At 42.2% G+C, this 22,164-nt stretch overlaps 1 protein-coding gene across 1 annotated transcript in view; it reads left to right on the top strand.

Annotated features, from left to right (window-relative positions):
- The first annotated feature begins 7,850 nt into the window (after positions 1–7,850).
- The window catches only part of LOC115472989 (inter-alpha-trypsin inhibitor heavy chain H3-like), a 179,587-nt gene continuing 165,273 nt past the window's right edge, over positions 7,851–22,164 (top strand). Inside the window, 3 exon segments of the mRNA XM_030207558.1 lie at positions 7,851–7,964; positions 17,820–17,846; positions 21,066–21,232. Of these exon segments, the coding sequence (XP_030063418.1) occupies positions 7,872–7,964; positions 17,820–17,846; positions 21,066–21,232 (287 nt within the window). The 5' untranslated portion in view covers positions 7,851–7,871.

Genomic DNA, 22,164 nt, shown 5'->3' with positions numbered 1-22,164 from the left:
CCCACTCATGGCAGGCTCAATGTGGCTTACATGGGGCAATGGAGGGTTAAGTGACTTGCCCAGAGTCACAAGGAGCTGCCTGTGCCTGAAGTGGGAATTGAACTCAGTTCCTCAGGACCAAAGTCCACCACCCTAACCACTAGGCCACTCCTCAATTTTCAAAAGGCGTTTGACAAGGTACCTCATGAAAGGTTACAGAGGAAATTGGAGGGTCATGGGATACGAGGCATGACCTATTGTGGATTCAAAACTGGTTGAAGGATAGGAAACAGAGAGTAGGGTTAAATGGGCAGTATTCACAATGGAAAAGGGTAGTTAGTGGGGTTCCTCAGGGGTCTGTGCTAGGACCGCTGCTTTTTAACATATTTATAAATGATTTAGAGATGGGAGTAACTAGCAAGGTAATTAAATTTGCTAATGATACAAAGTTATTCAAAGTCGTTAACTCGCGACAGGATTGTGAAAAATTACAGAAGGACCTTACGAGACTGGGAGGCTTTATGGCAGATGATGTTTAATGTGAGCAAGTGCAAGGTGATGCATGTGGGAAAAAATAACCTGAATTATAGCTACGTTATGCAAGGTTCCACGTTAGGAGTTACGGGCCAAGAAAGGGATCTGGGTGTCGTCGTCGATAATACACTGAAACCTTCTGCTCAGTGGGCTGCTGCGGCTAGGAAAGCGAATAGAATGTTGGGTATTATTAGGAAAGGTATGGAAAACAGGTGTGAGGATGTTATAATGCCGTTGTATCGCTCCATGGTGCGACCGCACCTTGAGTATTGTGTTCAATTCTGGTCGCCGCTTCTCAAGAAAGATATAGTAGAATTGGAAAAGGTGCAGCAAAGGGCGACTAAAATGATAGCAGGGATGGGGCGACTTCCCTATGAAGAAAGACTAAGGAGGCTAGGGCTTTTCAGTTTGGAGAAGAGATGGCTGAGGGGAGACATGATAGAGATATATAAAATACTGAGTGGAGTGGAAAAGGTGGATGTGTAGCGTCTGTTCACGCTTTCCAAAAAATACTATGACTAGGGGGCATGCAATGAAACTACAGAGTAGTAAATTTAAAACAAATTGGAGAAAATGTTTCTTCACCCAACGCATAATTAAACTCTGGAATTTGTTGCCAGAGAACGTGGTGAAGGCGGTTAGCTTAGCAGAGTTTAAAAAGGGGTTAGACGATTTCCTAAAGGAGAAGTCCATAAACCACTACTAAATGGATTTGGGAAAAATCCACAATTCCAGGAATAACATGTATAGAATGTTTGTATGTTTGGGAAACTTGCCAGGTGCCCTTGGCCTGGATTGGCCGCTGTCATGGACAGGATGCTGGGCTCAATGGACCTTTGGTCTTTTCCTAGTGTGGCATTACTCATAGGCGTAGTTTGACTGTTTCATTTGGGGGGGGGGCAAAGGATGGGCGGAGCATATTAGCATATCATTTGCATATATATATATATATATATTTATTTATTTTATTGCATTTGTATCCCACATTTTCCCACCTTTTTGCGGGTTCAGTGTGGCTTACAATAAGTTGTGAGTGATAGAAATACAATTTGTTACTACTCGGTTATGGATTGCATTTTGAGGAGTTAAGCGAGACAAACTCAGAGTATCAGTAAGGAATATAAAAATGGAAAAGAGCATTGAAACATTGGGGGAACAACGGGAAACTAAAAGGGGCAGTATATAACAACAAGAAAGCATATGGTATACATTTTCTGTGAGTAGAAGTATGAGTGTGGTGAGATTACAGGGGATGAGAATTCAGGGTGGCTGTATTGAAGCATTATTGAACCATGGGTGTGGGCTTTATGTGTTTTGGTTCTTTCCGTAAGTATTCTCAAAAAGATGGGTCTTCAATAGTTTGCGGAAGGTGGCTTGCTCGTAGGTCATTTTCAGGTTGCGTGGCAGTGAATTCCAGAATTGAGTGTTCATGTAAGAAAAGGTTGACGCGTGCAGCGCCTTGTATTTCAAGCCTTTGCAATTAGGGAAGTGGAGGTTGAGGAAAGTTCGGGATGATCTTTTAGCATTTCTGAGTGGTAGATCTATTAGATCAGACATGTAGGCTGGGGCTTCACCGTGAATGATTTTGTGGACTAATGTGCATGCTTTGAAAGTAATGCAAATGAATATGCTAATATGGAGGAAGGAATTGAAATTTACAGGCAAAATATCGCAGATGCACATTTCAAAAAGCTGACATATTTCAATTAATAAATTCTGAATAAAATACTTTTATCTACCTTTGTTGTCTGATCATTTAGTTTTTCTATTTGCTTTGGTCCCAGTGTCTTCTGTTTTATGCAGTGTCTTCTTTCCAGTAGGCTTCCCTCTGCTCCCCACCCTTCCAGTCCCATCCATCTCTTGCTCCTTCCCTCTGCTCCCCACCCCTCCCAGTCCCATCCATCTTCTGTTCCTTCCCTCTGCTCACCATCCCTCCGTCCCATCCATCTCCTGGTCCATCCCTCTGCTCCCCACCCCTCCCAGTTCCATCCATCTTCCCTCTGCTGACCCCCCCCCCCCCCCGCCAAGGTCCAGGATCATGGACTCCGTTTACCCCCTCTCTTCCTCCCTCCGGCGCAGGCAACAGTCTTCTTCAGCTTTTCTGTGTTCCTGGCAGCGGTAGCGACGTACATGCTGCCTTTGGTCTGCCCTGGAAGCCTTCTCTTCAAGTTCCTGTTCCCACCTATGCGGGAACAGGAACTTGAAGAGAAGGCTTCCGGGGCAGAGCCGAAGGCAGCGTGTACGTCGCTACTGCTGCCAGGAACACAGAAAAACTGAAGAAGCATGTTTGCTGCCTGGAGGGAGGGAGGAAGAGAGGGGGTAGACGGACACGCTCGTCTCCGTCCGCTTCGCTTCCCTGCCCTCTCTGTCTGCGTCCCGCCTTCCTCTAGGAAGGCGGGACGCAGACAGAGAGGGCAGGGAAGCGAAGCGGACGGAGACGAGTGCGTGCCTGCTTGCTTTTTTTTTTTTTCAACTACAGGCGCCACTCGTCGTCGTTTGGGGGGGCATTGCCCCCCCCTGGCCCCCCCAGTCTACACCCATGGCATTACTTATGTACTTATGTACTGTGGCTATAACTCACCTTAATAACTACCCCCTCTTATGCTATTCTACAAAACCCTGCCAGTTTTTAAAAAGCTGATTTACATAGCTTTTTAATAGTTTGGTCCACATTAGGAAAATGAGATTTGAAAGTGCCAGCTACTGTAAGAAGAGTTTCCAGATCAAGTGAGGAAAGAAGATCAGAAGTTATAGTTAGGAAAATGTGCATGATAGGTCTCTAAAACAAACAGATCAGATTTGCTTAAATAGACATTGCACATATTTAGGGGCAATGTCCTAGTTATCTACATTGGTACAAAGTCTATATGCATCTTGTACTTGTGGTCTTTGCACCTGTTTTTAAAGTTACCAACTGTGGGTGCAAAATACATGTCATCATTTCATTTCTTTTTCTGCTGCTAGAATTGTGCTTGAAAGTAATGTGTAAATTTGCAAATGCAGTCTATACATATACTATACTTTTCCTTCACTGACATATATGGGCCCTGTTCCACCTTTAGTGCATTAAGGCAGGGTAATTTTCAGAGAGCCAATTTATGCAGCAAGTAATCTCTACTTATAATGCCGTTGTATTGCTCCATGGTGCGACCGCACCTTGAGTATTGTGTTCAATTCTGGTCGCCGCATCTCAAGAAAGATATAGTAGAATTGGAAAAGGTGCAGCGAAGGGCGACTAAAATGATAGCGGGGATGGGCTGACTTCCCTATGAAGAAAGACTAAGGAGGCTAGGGCTATTCAGCTTGGAGAAGAGATGGCTGAGGGGAGACATGATAGAGGTATATAAAATAATGAGTGGAGTGGAACAGGTGGATGTGAAGCGTCTGTTCACGCTTTCCAAAAGTACTAGGACTAGGGGGCATGCGATTAAACTACAGTGTAGTAAATTTAAAACAAATCGGAGAAAATCTTTCTTCACCCAACGCATAATTAAACTCTGGAATTCGCTGCCGGAGAACGTGGTCAAGGCGGTTAGCTTAGCAGAGTTTAAAAAGGGGGTAGACGGTTTCCTAAAGAACAAGTCCATAAACCACTACTAAATGGACTTGGGAAAAATCCACAATTCCAGGAATAACATGTCTAGAATGTTTGTACGTTTGGGAAGCTCGCCAGGTGCCCTTGGCCTGGATTGGCCGCTGTCGTGGACAGGATGCTGGGCTTGATGGACCCTTGGCCTTTTCCCAGTGTGGCATTACTTATGTACTTATGACCCATTTCTCATGTGCAAGCAGTAAACAAGTTACTGAAAATGAATATTAAATTTAATTTAAGAACTGCCTTTTTAGCCAATATGGTGATTGCAATACATTTATACAAAAAATACAGTTGTCAATATTGAATATGGTTTAGGCAGGCAGATGATGAGGCTGTCCATCGATATTCAGTAGTACTAAACTGGGTAGTGCTTCTGAATATTGGCTCTGACTGCCTTGGCATTATCCATATAGTGCTGCAGTGGATTGGGAACAGAGTTGGGGAGGATCCAGAAGTTATGCGGACAAAGCAATATAGAGTACTAGTATTTGATTAACTAATTGGGTAAACAGTCCTAACTTTGCCTGGTTAAGTACTCAGGTTCCAGCACTGAATATCGGTCAGCAACTGCATAACTTCTGGCTCCACCAAAGATCATCTTATCTTAAGAACTCAGACCAATGGTCCATCTAGCCCAGTATCCTGTTTCCAATCCAGGTCACAAGTATCTGGCAGAAACCCAAATAGTAGGAACATTCCATGCTACCAATCCTAGGGCATGCAGTGTCTTCCCCCATGTCCATCTTAATAACAGACTATGGACTTTTCCTCCAGGAACTTGTCCAAATCTTAGATACGTTAACAACTGTTACCACTCTGGCAGTGAGTTCTAGAGCTTAACTATTCTTTGAGTGAAAAAATATTTCCTCCTATTCATTTTAAAACTATTTCCATGTAATTTAACTGAATGTCTCCCCCAAACTAAGTCATTCTACTGCAAAATTATTCATATATAGCGTATTTTCTTATGTTAACCCCATTTGAACAGGATGTACTTGAGAAAGTATGACTAAAAAGGGAATTGTGAGACTAAAAGATACTGCGAACCACTTTGTGGAAAATGATGAAGAAAAAGCAAATTTGCTAAATAGATACTTTTGTTCTGTTTTCACAGAAGAAAATCCTGGAGAAGGACCGCGATGGACTGGAAATAATACAATTGAGAATGAAGTGGATACAGCACCGTTCACGGAAGAAAGTGTGTATCAATAACTTGAAAAGCTAAAGGTGGACAAAGCCATGGGACCGGACTGGATCCACCCTAGGATATTGAGGGAGCTCAGAGAGGTTTTGGCGGGTCCTCTTAAAGATTTGTTTAATATATCCTTGCAGACGGGAAAGGTTCCGAGGGATTGGAGAATGGCGGAGGTGGTCCCTCTTCACAAAAGTGGTGATAGGGAAGAAGCTGGAAACTACAGGCCAGTAAGCCTCACTTCAGTTATTGGAAAAATAATGGAAGCGATGCTGAAGGAAAGGATAGTGAATTTTCTGGAAGCCAATAAGTTGCAAGATCCGAGACAACATGGTTTTACCAAAGGGAAATCGTGCCAAACGAATCTCATTGAGTTCTTTGATTGGGTGACAGGAGAATTGAATCAGGGACGAGCTATGGACGTAATCTACTTAGATTTCAGCAAAGCTTTTGACACGGTTCCCCACAGGAGGCTCTTAAATAAACTGGAGGGGCTGAAGATAGGACCTGAAGTGGTGAACTGGATTAGGAACTGGTTGACGGACAGACGCCAGAGGGTGGTGGTGAATGGAATTCGCTCGGAGGAAGGAAAGGTGAGTAGTGGAGTGCCTCAGGGATCGGTGCTGGGGCCGATTCTGTTCAATATATTTGTGAGTGACATTGCCGAAGGGTTAGAAGGTAAAGTTTGCCTATTTGCGGATGATACTAAGATCTGTAACAGAGTGGACACCACAGAGGGAGTGGAAAACATGAAAAAGGATCTGAGGAAGCTAGAAGAATGGTCTAAGGTTTGGCAATTAAAATTCAATGCGAATAAATGCAAAGTGATGCACTTAGGGAATAGAAATCCACGGGAGACGTATGTGTTAGGCGGGGAGAGTCTGATAGGTACGGGCGGAGAGAGGGATCTTGGGGTGATAGTATCTGAGGATTTGAAGGCGACGAAACAGTGTGACAAGGCGGTGGCCGTAGCTAGAAGGTTGTTAGGCTGTATAGAGAGAGGTGTGACCAGCAGAAGAAAGGGGGTGTTGATGCCCCTGTATAAGTCATTGGTGAGGCCCCACCTGGAGTATTGTGTTCAGTTTTGGAGGCCGTATCTTGTTAAGGATGTAAAAAGAATTGAAGCGGTGCAAAGAAAAGCTACGAGAATGATATGGGATTTGCGTTACAAGACGTATGAGGAGAGACTTGCTGAACTAAACATGTATACTCTGGAGGAAAGGAGAAACAGGGGTGATATGATACAGACGTTCAAATATTTGAAAGGTATTAATCCGCAAACGAACCTTTTCCGGATATGGGAAGGTGGTAGAACGAGAGGACATGAAATGAGATTGAAGGGGGGCAGACTCAAGAAAAATGTCAGGAAGTATTTTTTCACGGAGAGAGTAGTGGATGCTTGGAATGCCCTCCCGCGGGAGGTGGTGGAAATGAAAACGGTAACGGAATTCAAACATGCGTGGGATAAGCATAAAGGAATCCTGTGCCGAAGGAATGGATCCTCAGGAGCTTAGTCAGGATCGGGAGGCGGGGCTGGTGGTTGGGAGGCAGGGATAGTGCTGGACAGACTTGTATGGTCTGTGCCAGAGCCGGTGGTGGGCAGCGGGACTGGTGTTTGGGAGGCGGGGATAGTGCTGGACAGACTTGTACGGTCTGTACCAGAGCCGGTGGTTGGGAGGCAGGGCTGATGGTTGGGAGGTGAGGATAGTGCTGGGCAGATTTATACGGTCTGTGCCAGAGCCGGTGGTTGGGAGGAGGGGCAGGTGGTTGGGAGGCGGGGATAGTGCTGGGCAGACTTATACGGTCTGTGCCCTGAAGAGCACAGGTACAAATCAAAGTAGGGTATACACAAAAAGCAGCAAATATGAGTTATCTTGTTGGGCAGACTGGATGGACCGTGCAGGTCTTTTTCTGCCGTCATCTACTATGTTACTATGTAAAGTGGAGGTGATCTCTTAATTTGCAGCACATTAAGCTTCACCATATTAATTTTGTACTGTTTTGTGCTGAGTCATTTATTTTAGTTATATAAATATTTTGTATACCACTTAGATTTGCAGATAGAGCACTCTATACGATTTGTTTAAAAAATGGTTTGATAAACCCCCACTGAATTCAAACATCCCCTCTTCCTCCCTTCAAAGCAAAGGGCACACACAAAGATGAAGGCACACACACACACACTGCAGAAAAGTTGGAAAGAATTCCATTAACCATGTTCCACATGCTTTTCCCACTTGTTTCAAAAGCTCAGTAAATTAAGGAGGAATTTAGAACCTACCAGCAGAATCTGGTTACAGTTACACTGTAAATTTTGTTGGCAAATCTTTATTGCAGCAAATGAAGAAATTACCTCCACTTGAAGTATATCAAGCTTGAATAGGGGAATCATTTTACTGTAGATTTTTATCAAAGTTGTTTTTTTTTTTTTTTTTGGGGGGGGGGGGGTGGATCTATTGGTTTGGATGTTTAATGTCTAAGCTAGCCTTTCCTTTGGTTATTTATTAACCTAGTGTAAATGGGATGCTATTTAATTTGCAGAATCTGAGCTGCACCTTTCTTGATTGCATTATGGATCGTCTCCTGCTATGTTTGGTTTTATTAGGGTGTCTCACTACTTTTGTAACATCAGATTTTTTGATCAGAGAATTTAGGAATGTCAGGGTAAGTATTCTTTAAAGCATTTCCTTGTAATATGATCAAGCTGGCCAACAGCAGAATGTACAGATTATAAAACATTTGGGGAACGATGGCCCTAATCCATCATCAAGAATACCCTGTGTGTGTGTGTGTGTGTGTGTGTGTGTGTTGGCTTGGAGGTAAGATTAACCACTGCCATGCAGAGAACCTGGGTTTAATTCAAAATGGAGTCCATTCTGAAACGAATCCTATCCCCAGTCCTTTTCTGGTAATGGCCAAAAATATGTGCACTGTTTCTCACATTGAGGAGGCAGCTTTCAAATGGCCCTTTCAAGTTGCACTTATCCAGTTTAATTTAGCTACATCCATTTGAAAATTGCCCGCTCAGAAGATGGAGGTGGTCTGGAAAATTCTACTAAAATGATACAACACTGAACACCACCAAAACCTGGGAATTATTCTTGTTACTGTCCTTTCTGTACTTCTAAGTTATTTTACTGTTATCTATTGGTGTTCTGTTCTTGTATTCTCCTACTTTTAACCTCTTCATATGTTACTTTGGCAGCACATGTATCATGACAATAAAGTTTCTTGAATTTTAATCCGACTTTGTTCAAGAGCTTTTGAAATCCACTAGGTTCCACCTAAAGAATTGACCTATGTGTTAACTGAAATCTCATGCGCAAAATCTTTGGATAATTTATACATTGACTTCATAAAGGGGTCCCTTTACTAAGGTACACTAACAGATTTAGCACATGTTGATTTATGTGCACTTAAATGATAAGATGTCCATAGGAATGTGATGGGCATCTTATCATTTAGAGCACGCTAATCATTAGCATGCACTAAAACCATTAGTGCACCTTAGTTAAAGGACCCCATAATATATCAGAACTTGTAGAGAATTCAACATTTGAAGAAAAGCTACTTTTTAGATTTATTGAATTCTTTTGGATAAAATTTCAAACCACATTGCAACTTTGCATTTGGTTTCACTTGCTGCAGTACAAAGTAACCATGGACTTTGGCACCTGTTGTTTTTTTTGTGTGGGTAGATTGTATTTTCATGCCCATACATGTTTTCAGAAGAAAATCAATCTGTTTGTGTTAGTTTTTGATTCTGTCCTAATCATGCCCTCAGAAATGCCTTGCCTAAATATGGCTAAAAGTGGCATAGTGCGGATAATTGTATCCATGTAAGAATATATAACATAAGAACATATGTGTTGCCATACTGGGACAGACTGAAGCTCCATCCAACCCAGTATCCTGTTTCCAACAGTGGCCAGTTCAGGTCACAAGTGCCTGGCAAGATCCCAAAAGAGTAAAACTGATTTTACTGCTTATCATAGAAATAAGCAGTGGATTTAGACTTTTCTTTTAGAAAATTATCAAAACCTTTTTAAAAGGTGCTAAGCTAACTGGATAACTGCTTTTACCACATTCTCTGGCAATGAATTCCAGAGTTTAATTACATGTTGAGTGACTAAATAGAAATAATACAAAACAAGGAAAATAAAATAAGACAATACCTTTTTATTGGACTAACTTAATACATTTGTTGATTAGCTTTCGAAGGTACCTCCTTCTTCAGATCAGAAATTCAGAAATGAGCAAATGATGACATATCTCTTCAAAAAATCTAGAGCTGTTAGAGTGCAGAAACTCAATACATTATAACTAAAGAATACACTCTTGAATCTTCTACTAGTGAGATAATGTTTTTGGGGGAGGAAAAAGCCTCAAGCAATGGTAGCTATCTCCGTTGTTGAACTTTAACTTAAGGAGTCGCTACCAACTCATCACAGGCTAAAAAACCTCCTAAATCTTAATTCTATATGCACGTCTATGAATCAACATGCTGAAATCATTTAACTTAGCTTAAAGCTGTATCGCCACTGTGTCATAACCACGGCCCGACTCTGGCCGAGTTTCGACTGCTGCTTCAGGGCGCCGTGGACTTTACAGTTCGATATCTGCAAGAATCCAAAATAAATTACTAACTAGTAGTGGCGTTATAATCCAATCTTCAGTCTAAATGCTCACCTTACTCGCTTTTCTCAATCTCTTTGCTCGTAATACCTTTCAAAATGGCGCTACCTTTATATCCTTTGACGTCAGACGCTCTCCCTTCACTCTTAACTCTTAAAGGGGTATACCGCATGTGCAATGTCCATAATCTAGAAAAATTGATTCCACTCGATTTTTAAGTTTAAACCCCCTGGATATATTGTTTTCAATCTGTATATCCATCGTTGTTCATATTGCAGTAATGTTAATTTCTTATCGCCTCCTTGAGTTCCCCATTTTAATTGTTGCAACACAACACATCTCATGGATGTCCAGGGGTGGTCTTTTTCAATGCAATGAGCTGCAAGCGGTGCAGTAACCTTCTTGATGTTGATATTGCTTTTATGTTCAATCAGTCTAGTAACTAATTTTCTAGAAGTCTGACCCACATACACATGCATATAGAATTAAGATTTAGGAGGCTTTTTAGCCTGTGATGAGTTGGTAGAGACTCCTTAAGTTGAAGTTCAACAACGGAGATAGCTACCATTGCTTGAGGCTTTTTCCTCCCCCAAAAACATTATCTCACTAGTAGAAGATTCAAGAGTGTATTGTTTAGTTACAAATCTCTCTATATAAAAAGCAACACCAACGTTCTATGAAGCCTCCAGCCGGAAGTGTGAAGGGGGCGAGATATCCGGTTTCCCTATGAGTGTCTGCCCCGCCCTCTCTGTAACACAGTTAGTGAAGGAAAACAGCAGAGCACGAAATCAAATCGCTGGCTCTGTAACAGTGAAGGACTCAGAGGGGGGAGGGAAGAGAGGCCAGAGGGCAGGGACACACACACTCCCACATGCACACAGAAGAAAACATTGCTAGCCCCCGTTTCATTTGCATCAGAAACGGGGCTTTTTTTACTAGTGATGACATATATCAGAATATGTATGTGAAACATAAAAGCATTCCAATGATAGTTTCATAGGAGTGGGATGGGGCAGGGAGTGAGAAACAGGGAGAGATGGATGGGTGATTACAGGGTGACAAAGCAGTATAAATGTATGGTTTATAATGTGATAGGAAACGCAGATCTTCTTTAAGTCCTGTCTAGGGGGTGTCAATTTATCATTTTAACTTCAAAGGTTTTGCATTCCTGGATGGTTTTGAAATTTCCTTTTAAAGTATTCTCACCATAAAGTCATTCATGCAGTGCTCTGGTCTGGCAAAATGCTGTCCTACTTTAGTGTTTAGGAGAAGATTCTATATATGATGCTTAAAAAATCGGTGTGGAAATCAGTGCTGACTAAGTGTATTCTATAAGCGGCGCCTAGATTTAGGCACAGTATATAGAATACACTTAGTTGATATCTCAGCGCCTAAAACTCCATTTAAACCAATGAAAACATGGTGTAAACCCAGGCACATGGGGCCATATTCTATAACTATGTGTGTAAATTTCAGAACACCCATGAAACACCTATTTCCTCGCCCATAACCACATCCCTTTTTACCAGCACGCATTAGAAGTTAGACGCACTGCATTACAGAATGCACTTAGCGAGTTGTGCGCGTAAATTCTAATTATTGCCAATTAGTGCTCATTATTGCTTGTTAAGAGCCATTATCAATGCTGATTAGCTTGTTAAACCAATTAAGTTACGCACATTGTTATAGAATATGCTTGGATTTTGGCGCGGATCTCTAGGCGCTGTATATAGAATCCAGAGGTTAATGTGGTACAGATGTAAACTGAGCCTCATCTTAAGCATTTGGCCTGTCTCTCCAACATAGCATCCTTATTCACATTTCTTGCATTGAATAATATGCACTACATTTGAAGATGAGCACGTGTAGGATCCCTGTATGTTGAATGTTTTTCCCATGTGAGGGACTTGTGCCATTCTCTTTTCCAGTTTCTACTGGGAACGTTGTTTTCACTAATTTTTGTTTCAAAGTAGGTGGTTGTTGGAAGAGCAGCATAGGTGGGGCTGGGAATATTTCTTTCAGTAATTCTTCCTCCTGGAGCAGTGGCTGTGAATCTTTTATGATTCTTCTCAGCTTTTCCAGCTCTGGATTGTATGTCACTACAAGGGGCACTCCCTCTGTGTTCTTCTTTTCTTTATACTGCAATAGGTTTTCCCTGGGTGTTTTGAAGGAAGAGGCAATATTCTTGGAGATTATTTTGGGGATGTATCCTTTTTGTTTGAAGGATTTAGTCAGGATTTTGAGGTGTTCATCTCTGTCTCTTGGGTAGTGGCGTCACTAGACAAAAGTATTTGGTGGGGGGGGGGGGGGGCAGAGGGGAAGCAACCCTTGTATTTGGGGAGGTAAGTCAAAGTGACATTTCTGCACATCACACTCCTCCCTTTCCCCTTTAAATCAGCCATAAAAGGTGGTATAAGTCCCAAAGGCCTTAGAAACCCCTTTATCAGTTTCAGTCATACAGAAAACAAGTATTTTTCCTAGCTCCATTCAATGAATTCGTCTATATGGGAATGAAGTCCAGAGACTATAGAACAGTGGTTCTCGCCCCAGTCTGGTTTTCAGGATATTCCCAATGAATATGCATGAGACTGATTTGCATAACAAAGGGGCAGTGCATTCAAATCTATCTCATGCATATTTATTGATTAATACAATATACACAGCATCACATAAATGCCAGTTATTTCATTATTTATTATTTAACAAACCTTACACACCACATTCAAAACTGGGGTCAACATTGAAATCAGATAGTTTTACAAACAGTTGAACATAAACAATGAACAAAGAATTTGTCTTATCTTTCAAAGTGTGGACCCCTTTAACTTGGTCCAAAGCAATAGGTCTATCAACATAATAATCCTTCAATCTGTTCATTCAATGTTCAATTGAAACTCCAATCGCAACTCTTCTATTAATCCTCGTTTGCTTTAACTGATTGAGGAGACAAATATCCAAAAGTTGAAGTCGTAAGATTTTTCTCGGTATTGATCTTTAATGACTTTTACTGAGAAATTCAAACATCCAAAAGTTGATATATTGAAATGTTGAAATCCTTTATATACGTCACCACCTTTGTATAGCAAATGAAACCACATCTTCATTCAATGAACCTCCGACGAAAACATGTCCACTTGTACCACTTCCATTCAGAATCTGATTTCTGAATGGAAGTGGTACAAGTGGACATCTTACGTCTTCAACTTTTGTCCAGCACTAAAACTTGGATGTTTTCACCTGGACCTGTTTTTATTATGAATAAGGCACAAAAAGGTGCCCAAAATGAGCAGATGACCACTGGAGGGAATCGGGGATGACCTCCCGTTACTCCTCCAGTGGTCACTAACCCCCTCCCACCCTCAAAAAACACGATTAAAAATATTACTTGCCAGCCTCTATGCCAGGCTCATATGTCATACTCAAGTCCATGACAGCGCATGCAGGTCCCTGGAGCAGTTTTAGTGGGTGCAGTGCACTTCAGGCAGGCGGACCCAGGCCCATCTTCCCCCTACCTGTTACAATTGTGGAGGAAACACCGAGCCCTCCAAAACCCACCAGAAAACCTCTGTACCCACATATAGGTGCCCCCCTTCACCCTAAGGGCTATGGTAGTGGTGTATAGTTGGGGTAGTGGGTTTTGGGGGGGCTTCAACACACAAGGTTGCTGTGTACCTGGGAGCATTTTATGAAGTCCACTGCAGTGCCCCCTAGGGTGCCCGATTGCTGTCCTGGCATGTCATGGGGGACCAGTGTACTACAAATGCTGGCTCCTCCCACATCCAAATGACTTGAATTTGGACGTTTTAGACTTGGACGTCTTTGCGTTTGAAAATTGCCGAAAATCCAAGATGTCCAAATTGAAGGACATCGAAATCCAAGGACGTCCTTGGTATTTTCGAAACCAAAGATGGACGTCCATCTTTTTTCAAAAATGACCTTTGTCACGGTTGTGCCCATGTTTCGTGCTCTCCTTCCTCTCGCCACCTGGTGGCCAGACCTGGTGGCTGCAATGGACTGTCTGGTTATTGTCACCCGTTCCAGATTTCAGCCCAGTCCGGTCCGGATCTTCTGGGCTGCCAGACTTGCTTGCTTTGGTTGAACTTACACAGCACCCGTAGTTGCCTGGTGATTGCTGCAGCTGAGCCTCAGCTGCTGCTGGGCTTATTAGCCATTTTGAAACCTTTCTGCTTTGCCTTTGCATCGCCTTAGGCCCTGGTTTGTTGGTGCTTGTTGCACTTCAGCTTTGTGTGGGTTCTTGCCTGTAATTCTTGTCTGTTTTCAGTTAGTCTGTGTGTAGTTAGATTAGGTTGTGGTTTGTTTGCTAGTCTTGTCTCTGGGTTATAGTTTTGTGTTTAGTCCTTGTCTGCTTGTGTCTTAGTGGCTGCTATGCAGCTTTCAGTTCTGTGTCTTGTTAATCAGTGTTTTGTTCCCTGTTTTAGTGGCTGCTTGCAGCTTGTCCTTTCACTTTTCCTTTCCATGCCTTGCTGCCCCTGTATTTTCCTTTCCCCTGTGACCCTCAGTCCCTGTTCAGCCTAGTTGGGATCCTGTTCCTGCCTTGTCCTATAAGTCCTGCCGGCCACCTGCAGCCAGGGGCTCAACTCCTCGTGAAAGGTGACCATGTGCAGGTGAAGCCTAACTGTTTGTCAGAGTTCTTCCCTGTCTCTGGTGTAGGGTGGTTTTGCCTGCCGCTGCTGCTCCTCGGCAGTGGCCCAAGGGATCACAAACCTAGTTCCTGCTTGGAAAACGTGACAACCTTTTTCCCGCCTCTGAATTTGGATGTTTTACAAAGATGTCCAAATTCCAACTTAGACGTTTCTTTCGAAAATGCCCCTCTTTGTGAAGTAACACAAAACCCCGCAAAAAAGACACTCAGAACCGAGCAAACACCACACACTCACATTTCAAACTGCAAGCACCCTACCTGTGAAAAGGTAACACTGCAAATATTACACAAGGCCCTAGAAAAATCAACACACCTCCTACTGTGGAAACTCAACAAATCAAACTGCTAGAGATCCCTACTCAGAAAGTACACACAAACTGAATCCCTCATCTCAGGCACACATGTAGAATATAGATATACCCTCATCTAATACAGAATAAGAAATCACAAATTAGACACAGAAAATGCAGACAAAAACTGAAATACAGACTCCCCAAAAAGCTAGACTGAGAAGTGTAGTACTGGAAAAAGAAAAACTGAAATGCATGCCATCCTGTATTTTACAAATATGTAGAAAACAGACATGCACAAATCCTGAGCTGACAGTCCCTAAAAATGGAAAATGTTTTTCTTTTCTACCTTTGTCTCGTCATTTATTTCTCTGTTCTCCATTTTTCTTGTCAACCTTCTAGGTTCTTTTTCAGGGTCTCCTTTTTATTTCTTCTCTTACTGTTGTTTTCCATACCTCCTCTATATGACTCTGACAGTAATGTTTCCTTTTTTTAAATCCATTTTTCTTACTTCCCTCTGTACTCACTCATATCTATTTTACCCATCATTTTTCTACATAAGTATATAAGTATTGCCACACTGGGACAGACCCAAGGTCTATCAAGCCCAGCATCCTGTTTCCAACAGTGGCCAATCCAGGTCACAAATACCTGGCAAGATCCCAAAAAAGTTCAATACATTTTATGCTGCTTATCTCCAAAATAAACAGCGGATTTTCCCGCTTCATCGCATGCCCCCTAGTCCTAGTATTTCTGGAAAGAGTAAACAAACGATTCACGTCTACCCATTCCACTCCACTCATTATTTTATAGACCTCTATCATATCTCCCCTCAGCTGTCTTTTCTCCACTCTGCAGATGGAACAGCTGCATCACTTAAAGCAATTTATAATCATGTTTATTTCAAGTTAAGGGACTACACGGCATTGCAGTATATTGCTCTTAACAACTGTATTGAGTTTCACAATACTGCCGCACGTTTTCTGCTATTTCTTGTGACCCCTGATGCAGGCACTGAGCGCCGAAACACAGACCGTGTCGGGTCCATTCAAGAATTGTTTCACCAATGTATATGATTAAAGGTTCTATCCCCCTTTTCTTTTTAAGGCCCTTGGTGTTTTTTGTTTTGTTCTTTGGCTTTTTGTTTGTGCTTCGCTCCCTCTCTCTGCTATACCACAGTTTAGGACCAGCAATATAAAAAATAGACCCTCTAAATTCTTCCAAATGGACTGACTGAAACAAAGACAAATCTAATATACGCAATTTCAAAGTTCTGATTGGTTGATGTAAGTATAGCATAGGAGATATCACACATGGCATTAAATCCAGTAATACCTCAAAAACCAACAATAAAATTGTATATTATATTCTGTATTCAACAGGCACATAATGCATAATGCATTCCAATCAATCAATATGTGGTCATATCTTGATAAACCACATGGAATCCTGGTAGTCGCATTTTGTACTAACTGTAAAGCCCTGAGGGATTTTTGGGTAATCCTACTAGCAGGCTGTTACAGTCAGTGGTGTGCTGGAGCAGGCTCTCACAGGCTCTCGAGAGCCGTTTGTTAAGTTTTTAAGAATTTTGGGAGCCGGTTCTCCATGGCTACTTTAATAAATGGATCCCAAAATGTGGACTTGGGCTCCTCCTGAATTCTCTTTTACTTTGCTGGCGAGAGAGAGCCCCCTGTTAACAATTTACCAGCACACCCCTGGAATGGGGTATTATGGGCATACAATAGGTCAAAAAGCCTGAATTTTGGCTTTTTTTTGTTTTTGTGTATTTCTAGGTGTTTTATGTTACTGCTCACACAGTTTGCTCTTGGAAAGTCATCTGGGTGCCCTTTATCAAGCTGTGGTAAGCACTAGCACATGCTTACCACAGTTTAAAATGGTTTACTGCGGGATGTGCTCAGGTGTCCTGTGATAAGTTCCAAACTGGCATGTGCTATCTGCGTGCTAAAAAATATTTAAAAACTTTTGTTGGAGGGGCATATCAGAAAGTGAGTGTTCCTGTGCTAATCAGTTAGCTTGTCCTTAACTAACTGGTTAGTGCAGGATTACCTTGTGAGCCCTTATCACCTACAAAACAGGTGTAAGTGCTCCCACATAGCTTGTTTTTAATGGCCGCACGCTAATGGCAGACTGAACGGACTTTTGTGGATAGACTAGTGGTTCTGACGCAGCATTGGCGAAACAGAGGCCAACATTGATCACAGTCATTAAGCACAGGAGGGATGAGAAGAGTTAGGACAACGCTAAGCTAAGTGTCTACTGATATTGTTATCACTTGAACTTTAAAAAGAGTGCGTTGAATCAGGTGTTTTTTACACACTGACACAGGAGGTTTTTTGCCCATGATGAAGAAGTCCCAGCCCTCTTTTCACTATAGTTGAGCGAAGAGGTGCTTCTTCAGGCTTTTTTCTCCTAATTACACACACACATATATATATGCTTATACCCACGAGAGTTTTCCTATATTTATATTTTGCAGTACAAGCAGAGGATACTCTTTTCCCCCATTGTATTTTTAACATTAGTGCATGGCCATTAATTAAAAAAAAAAAAATAGAAAATTGCCCATTTAACTGCTGCAGTAAAAATGGCCTTAGCATGTGGGAAAAACCCACATAAGGCATGCTAAGGCTACTTTTTACCACAGCTTAGTAAAAGGACCTCTTGCTACTTTAGTACTTAGGGCCCTTTAGGTTTAGAGGTAAATGAACTTTGTTGCTATTTTTGAGATAATCTTTTTGGTGTTTTGACTGTGTATGATGATTTTTGATGTATCTTTATGAATTTTGCCAATCAAGGGGTTTTAGCACTAATGTTTTCATTCGCAAGCTAGTTAATGCCTGTCCCCCTCCCCCATCTTAACCTGAGGTTTCACAAATTCTGACAAATTTGACACCTATGTTTTGTTTTCAGTTACAGAAACGAAGCATCAGTGATACGGTAAGTATTTTCCCATTCTTGGTTTAATTGTTCTAATGTAAATTGTTTCCCAGGTATTACTGAGCACCAGGGATGGATATTATTTATTTATTTGCTGCATTTGTATCCCACATTTTCCCACCTATTTGCAGGCTCAATGTGGCTTACAATTTTCCTTCATGGCATTTGCCAATCTAGAGTAAAAAGGTATAATTGACATTAAATAGAAGAACAGGTTGACATAATCGATTAAGTAAATAACATAATGGATCATCATTATATGGTGAAAGAGACAATTGACATTTCCTAAGGAATGTTGATGTTCTGGTAGATTAAAGAGATAGATTAATAGCACATCATTTCAGAGTATAGATGCAATTTGTATGATACAGAGAGTATTGATGATCTACAAGAATATTACACCTTAATGATAAGGATGGTAACCTTCTTAGCAATGCCCTCAAGTAAAACAGTGTTCTGCCTGCAGAAATGGACTTTCTTTGTCTATGGGTAAAGTGCCATTACATGTAAAACTTTACCTGCAGTGAGAACAGGTATTCCTCTTAGCCAGGATTTGTTCATCTCTTTTGTGTGAGCATAAATAAGATAGTATCTGAAATATGTTCCAACTCAGAAAGAAAAGAATTACATCAAATACATTTGGTAAAATTTACCATGACAAAATTTTATGCCAGTATGTAGAATTAGCTGATGAACAATTGGCTGCAGGAGGAGATCCTGAGTTGAGGGAAGGGTTTTTCTTTCATTATCCCTTTCCCTCCCTTTTCCCAGATTTCTTCACCTCCCTCTCCTCATTCCTCAGACCTCCCTCACCTGATCTTCCCTAGCAGACAGCAAAAGATCAGTATGCTATATAGGGAATTATAAGATTCAAGCTGTGAGACTGAATTAGTTTAACAGTGAGTCAAATGTTGTACAAAATACTGCATTCCTGCTGTCTGTTAGAATATGAAGGACTGGATAGAGATCTCTAGGGACTGGGAAAGGCAAAAGCATTGGAGGGGATTGGGAGAGGGTGCTGAAGGTAGAGGAGTAAATCAGTTGATGGGTGACTTCAGACGTGGTTGGGAAGAAAATGCATTGAAATGGTCATGGGATAAGTGTGTTAAGAGGAGTTCAGGGGATAGCTGAGGCCCTGATGCTCAAAACTCCCGCAGTAAGCCAACAGCGCACAAAGAACAGCGCTGGAACAACACAAATAGCTTGCCAATGCTCAAAGCAAATGGTATACAAATCATTTGCGCATTGTTAAAGCGCAAGCAAGGATGGGGAATGTGTTTGGCATATGCACAGAAGAGTTCTGCTGTAAGCTCAGCTCCTGTCGTGCATGCGCCTGGCAATCCCGAACATGAAGCACACATCGGTGTGACTTTAAATATAAGCATTTCAATTTTTTTTAAAGCTCGGAATGCTTATATTCAAATGCAGGAAACAGGAGCCAATGTGTGCTTTCACTTTTGGGTCTGCCCTGACTCGCGCAAATTTGTTTCTCACAACCAGCGCTTATGGGCTTGCATGGGCTTCCTTCTGCTTCCAAAACTAATCGAAACCAGAAGATTTTAAAAAGAAAGAATCATGAGAAACACCCTAATGCCTGCTCCGAGCTGGTGTTATTTTCTACAGCGGTAAGGCGGCTTTGTTCTCTTAGCGTAAGAAATGACCTCATTAACACCCATTTGACTACATTAGAATGCTGTTTGCGCTAATCCTTGGCACACTTGTTTCCCGCGCTAGATCCTTCTGATCATTCTGTGCTAGTTAATGCAGGTGTTAGTCCGGTGCTAATTACCTCCAGCGCCAGCGTTTGCTTCTGAGCATCGAGGCCTGAGTGTGTGGGATAACTGAAAGTATATGAGTGCACTGAGGGCAGTGGTGGAGGTGAGCTCACTGGGAGGAGCTTAGGGGCTAAGGACTTCTGGCTTGAGTTCCTCAAGGGGATAAGAGTGAGTGAATGCATTGAGGGATCAGAGTGCTGGATATTAGCACCATCCTATCACCTAAAATTTGAGAGTCTTCTAGATCAGTATCATATATGTGCAGTCCTGCTGAGATACATGGAGGGGCATAATCGAAAGGGATGCCCAAGTTTTGCTGCGGACGTCCTCGCAAAATGTCCCAGTGGAAGGGCGGGGGAACCCGTATTATCGAAACAAGATGAACGTCCATCTTTCGTTTCGATAATACGGTTGGGGACGCCCAAATCTTGACATTTAGGTCATCCTTAGAGATGGTCATCCCTAGACTCGGTCGTTTCTGATTTTCGGTGATAATGGAAACCAAGGATGCCTATCTCAGAAACGACCAAATCCAAGCCCTTTGGTCATGGGAGGAGACAGCATTCGTAGTGCACTGGTCCCCCTGACATGCCAAGACACCAACCGGGCACCCTAGGGGGCACTGCAGTGGACTTCATAAAATTCTCCCAGGTACATAGCTCCCTTACCTTGTGTGCTGAGCCCCCCAACCCCCCCAAAATCCACTACCCACAACTGTACACCACTACCATAGCCCTTATGGGTGAAGAGGGCACATAGATGTGGGTACAGTGGGTTTCTGGTGGGTTTTGGAGGGCTCACATTTACCACCACAAGTGTAACAGGTAGGGGGGGATGGACCTGGGTCCGCCTGCCTGAATTGCACTGCACCCACTAAAACTGCTCCAGGGACCTGCATACTGCTGTGATGGACCTGATTATGACATTTGAGGCTGGCATAGAGGCTGGCACAAAATATTTTTAAAGATGTTTTTGAGGGTGGGAGGGGGTTAGTGACCACTGGGGAAGTAAGGTGAAGTCATCCCCAATTCTCTCCGATGGTCATCTGGTCAGTTCGGTCACCTTTTTGTGGCTTGGTCATAAGAAAAACAGGACCAGGTAAAGTCCTGTTGTCAGGGAATCCCTTTTTTTCCATTATGGGTCGAGGATGCCTATGTGTTAGGCACTGCCAAGTCCCGCCTCGCTTCGCCTCTGACACGCCCCCGTGAACTTTGGTCGTCCCCGAGACGGAAAGCAGTTGGGGACGCCCAAAATCAACTTTCAGTTATGCTGATTTGGGCGACCCTGTGAGAAGGACGCCCATCTTCCAATTTGTGTCGAAATATGGGCGTCCTTCTCTTTCGAAAATGAGCCTGATGGTGATTCACCGTAGAGTGTAAAATAATTAATCCAGATTCCAGCAGAAAGGAGCCAGAATTTATTTCACTATTTGCTTATTCTACAGATTGTTAATGGAATAGAAATCAACAGTATGACCATTGACAGCAAAATCACTTCTCGATTTGCACACAATGTCATCAGCAGTCGAGCTGTCAATCGTGGCAATGTTTCTAAGGAGGTCTTCTTTGATGTGGATCTTCCAAAAACAGCATTCATCACCAGTTTCACAATGTAGGTATTTAACAGCTAAATTATAGAGGTTATATAATTTAGAAATCATAATAAAAAATACAAATACTATAATCTTTGCTGATTTGTTCTCTGTGAGCTCATACGCTCATACGCATTTTCATATGGATTTAACTCTATGATAGAAACAGAAAAAGTCAATGATACATCAATATTCAGCTGGTGCAATTTAGAGACCATTGACCAGCCCCAGATAGCAGGTGATATTCACTCTCTATCCAAATACCTATGCGTTTAATTTAAGACAGCATTTTTGCTGTCCTAAATTAAGCCTTGATAGCTACATATGGATAGTGGCTGAATATCACAGACTATCCATAGAGTTAAGTGGAATGCCTGTGGTCTGCCCTATGTTCTTTAGAACTCTTGAAGTGTCTCCTGTGCTCACATAATTTGATAGAGCTTAGCTAACTGTAAGTGCTGTGATCTGAGAAACAGTGGGATGCATCAGAGATGAATGGAAGTCTTAATGAATTGTTTGTCTCACTGAATCAATCTTATTTGAAGTATTTTTTGTTTGATGGAGAAAATGCTGACTAGAACCAACTGAGTGCAGCTATGTCCTGGGACTTGCTAGCTTTTCTACATTGCCACACGCTAACTGATTGGTGTGGGATTAGCACGTGAGCCCTTACTGTCTCCAAAATAGGTGGCAATAAGGGCTCATGCACTAATTTCTGGTAATAGCTGTGCGCTAATGGCATGTGGCCAATAATTTGAAAAATTGGCCATTATCCGGCTGTGGTAGAAAGTGGCTTTAGCATGCGGGAAAGACTTGCGTAAAGACATACTAAGGTCACTTTCTACCGCAGCTTTGTAAAAGGACCCCATAGTAATATTATATGATGGCAGATAAAGACCAGCATGGCCCATCCAGTTTGCCCTGAAAGGCAACTAGGGTTGTGCCTATGACT

The sequence above is a fragment of the Microcaecilia unicolor genome, chromosome 6, assembly GCF_901765095.1.
Source record: "Microcaecilia unicolor chromosome 6, aMicUni1.1, whole genome shotgun sequence".
In the NCBI taxonomy this organism is placed as follows: domain Eukaryota; kingdom Metazoa; phylum Chordata; class Amphibia; order Gymnophiona; family Siphonopidae; genus Microcaecilia; species Microcaecilia unicolor.
Note: the sequence above shows the minus strand (reverse complement) of the source record. Positions and strands in the feature narration are given on the sequence as shown.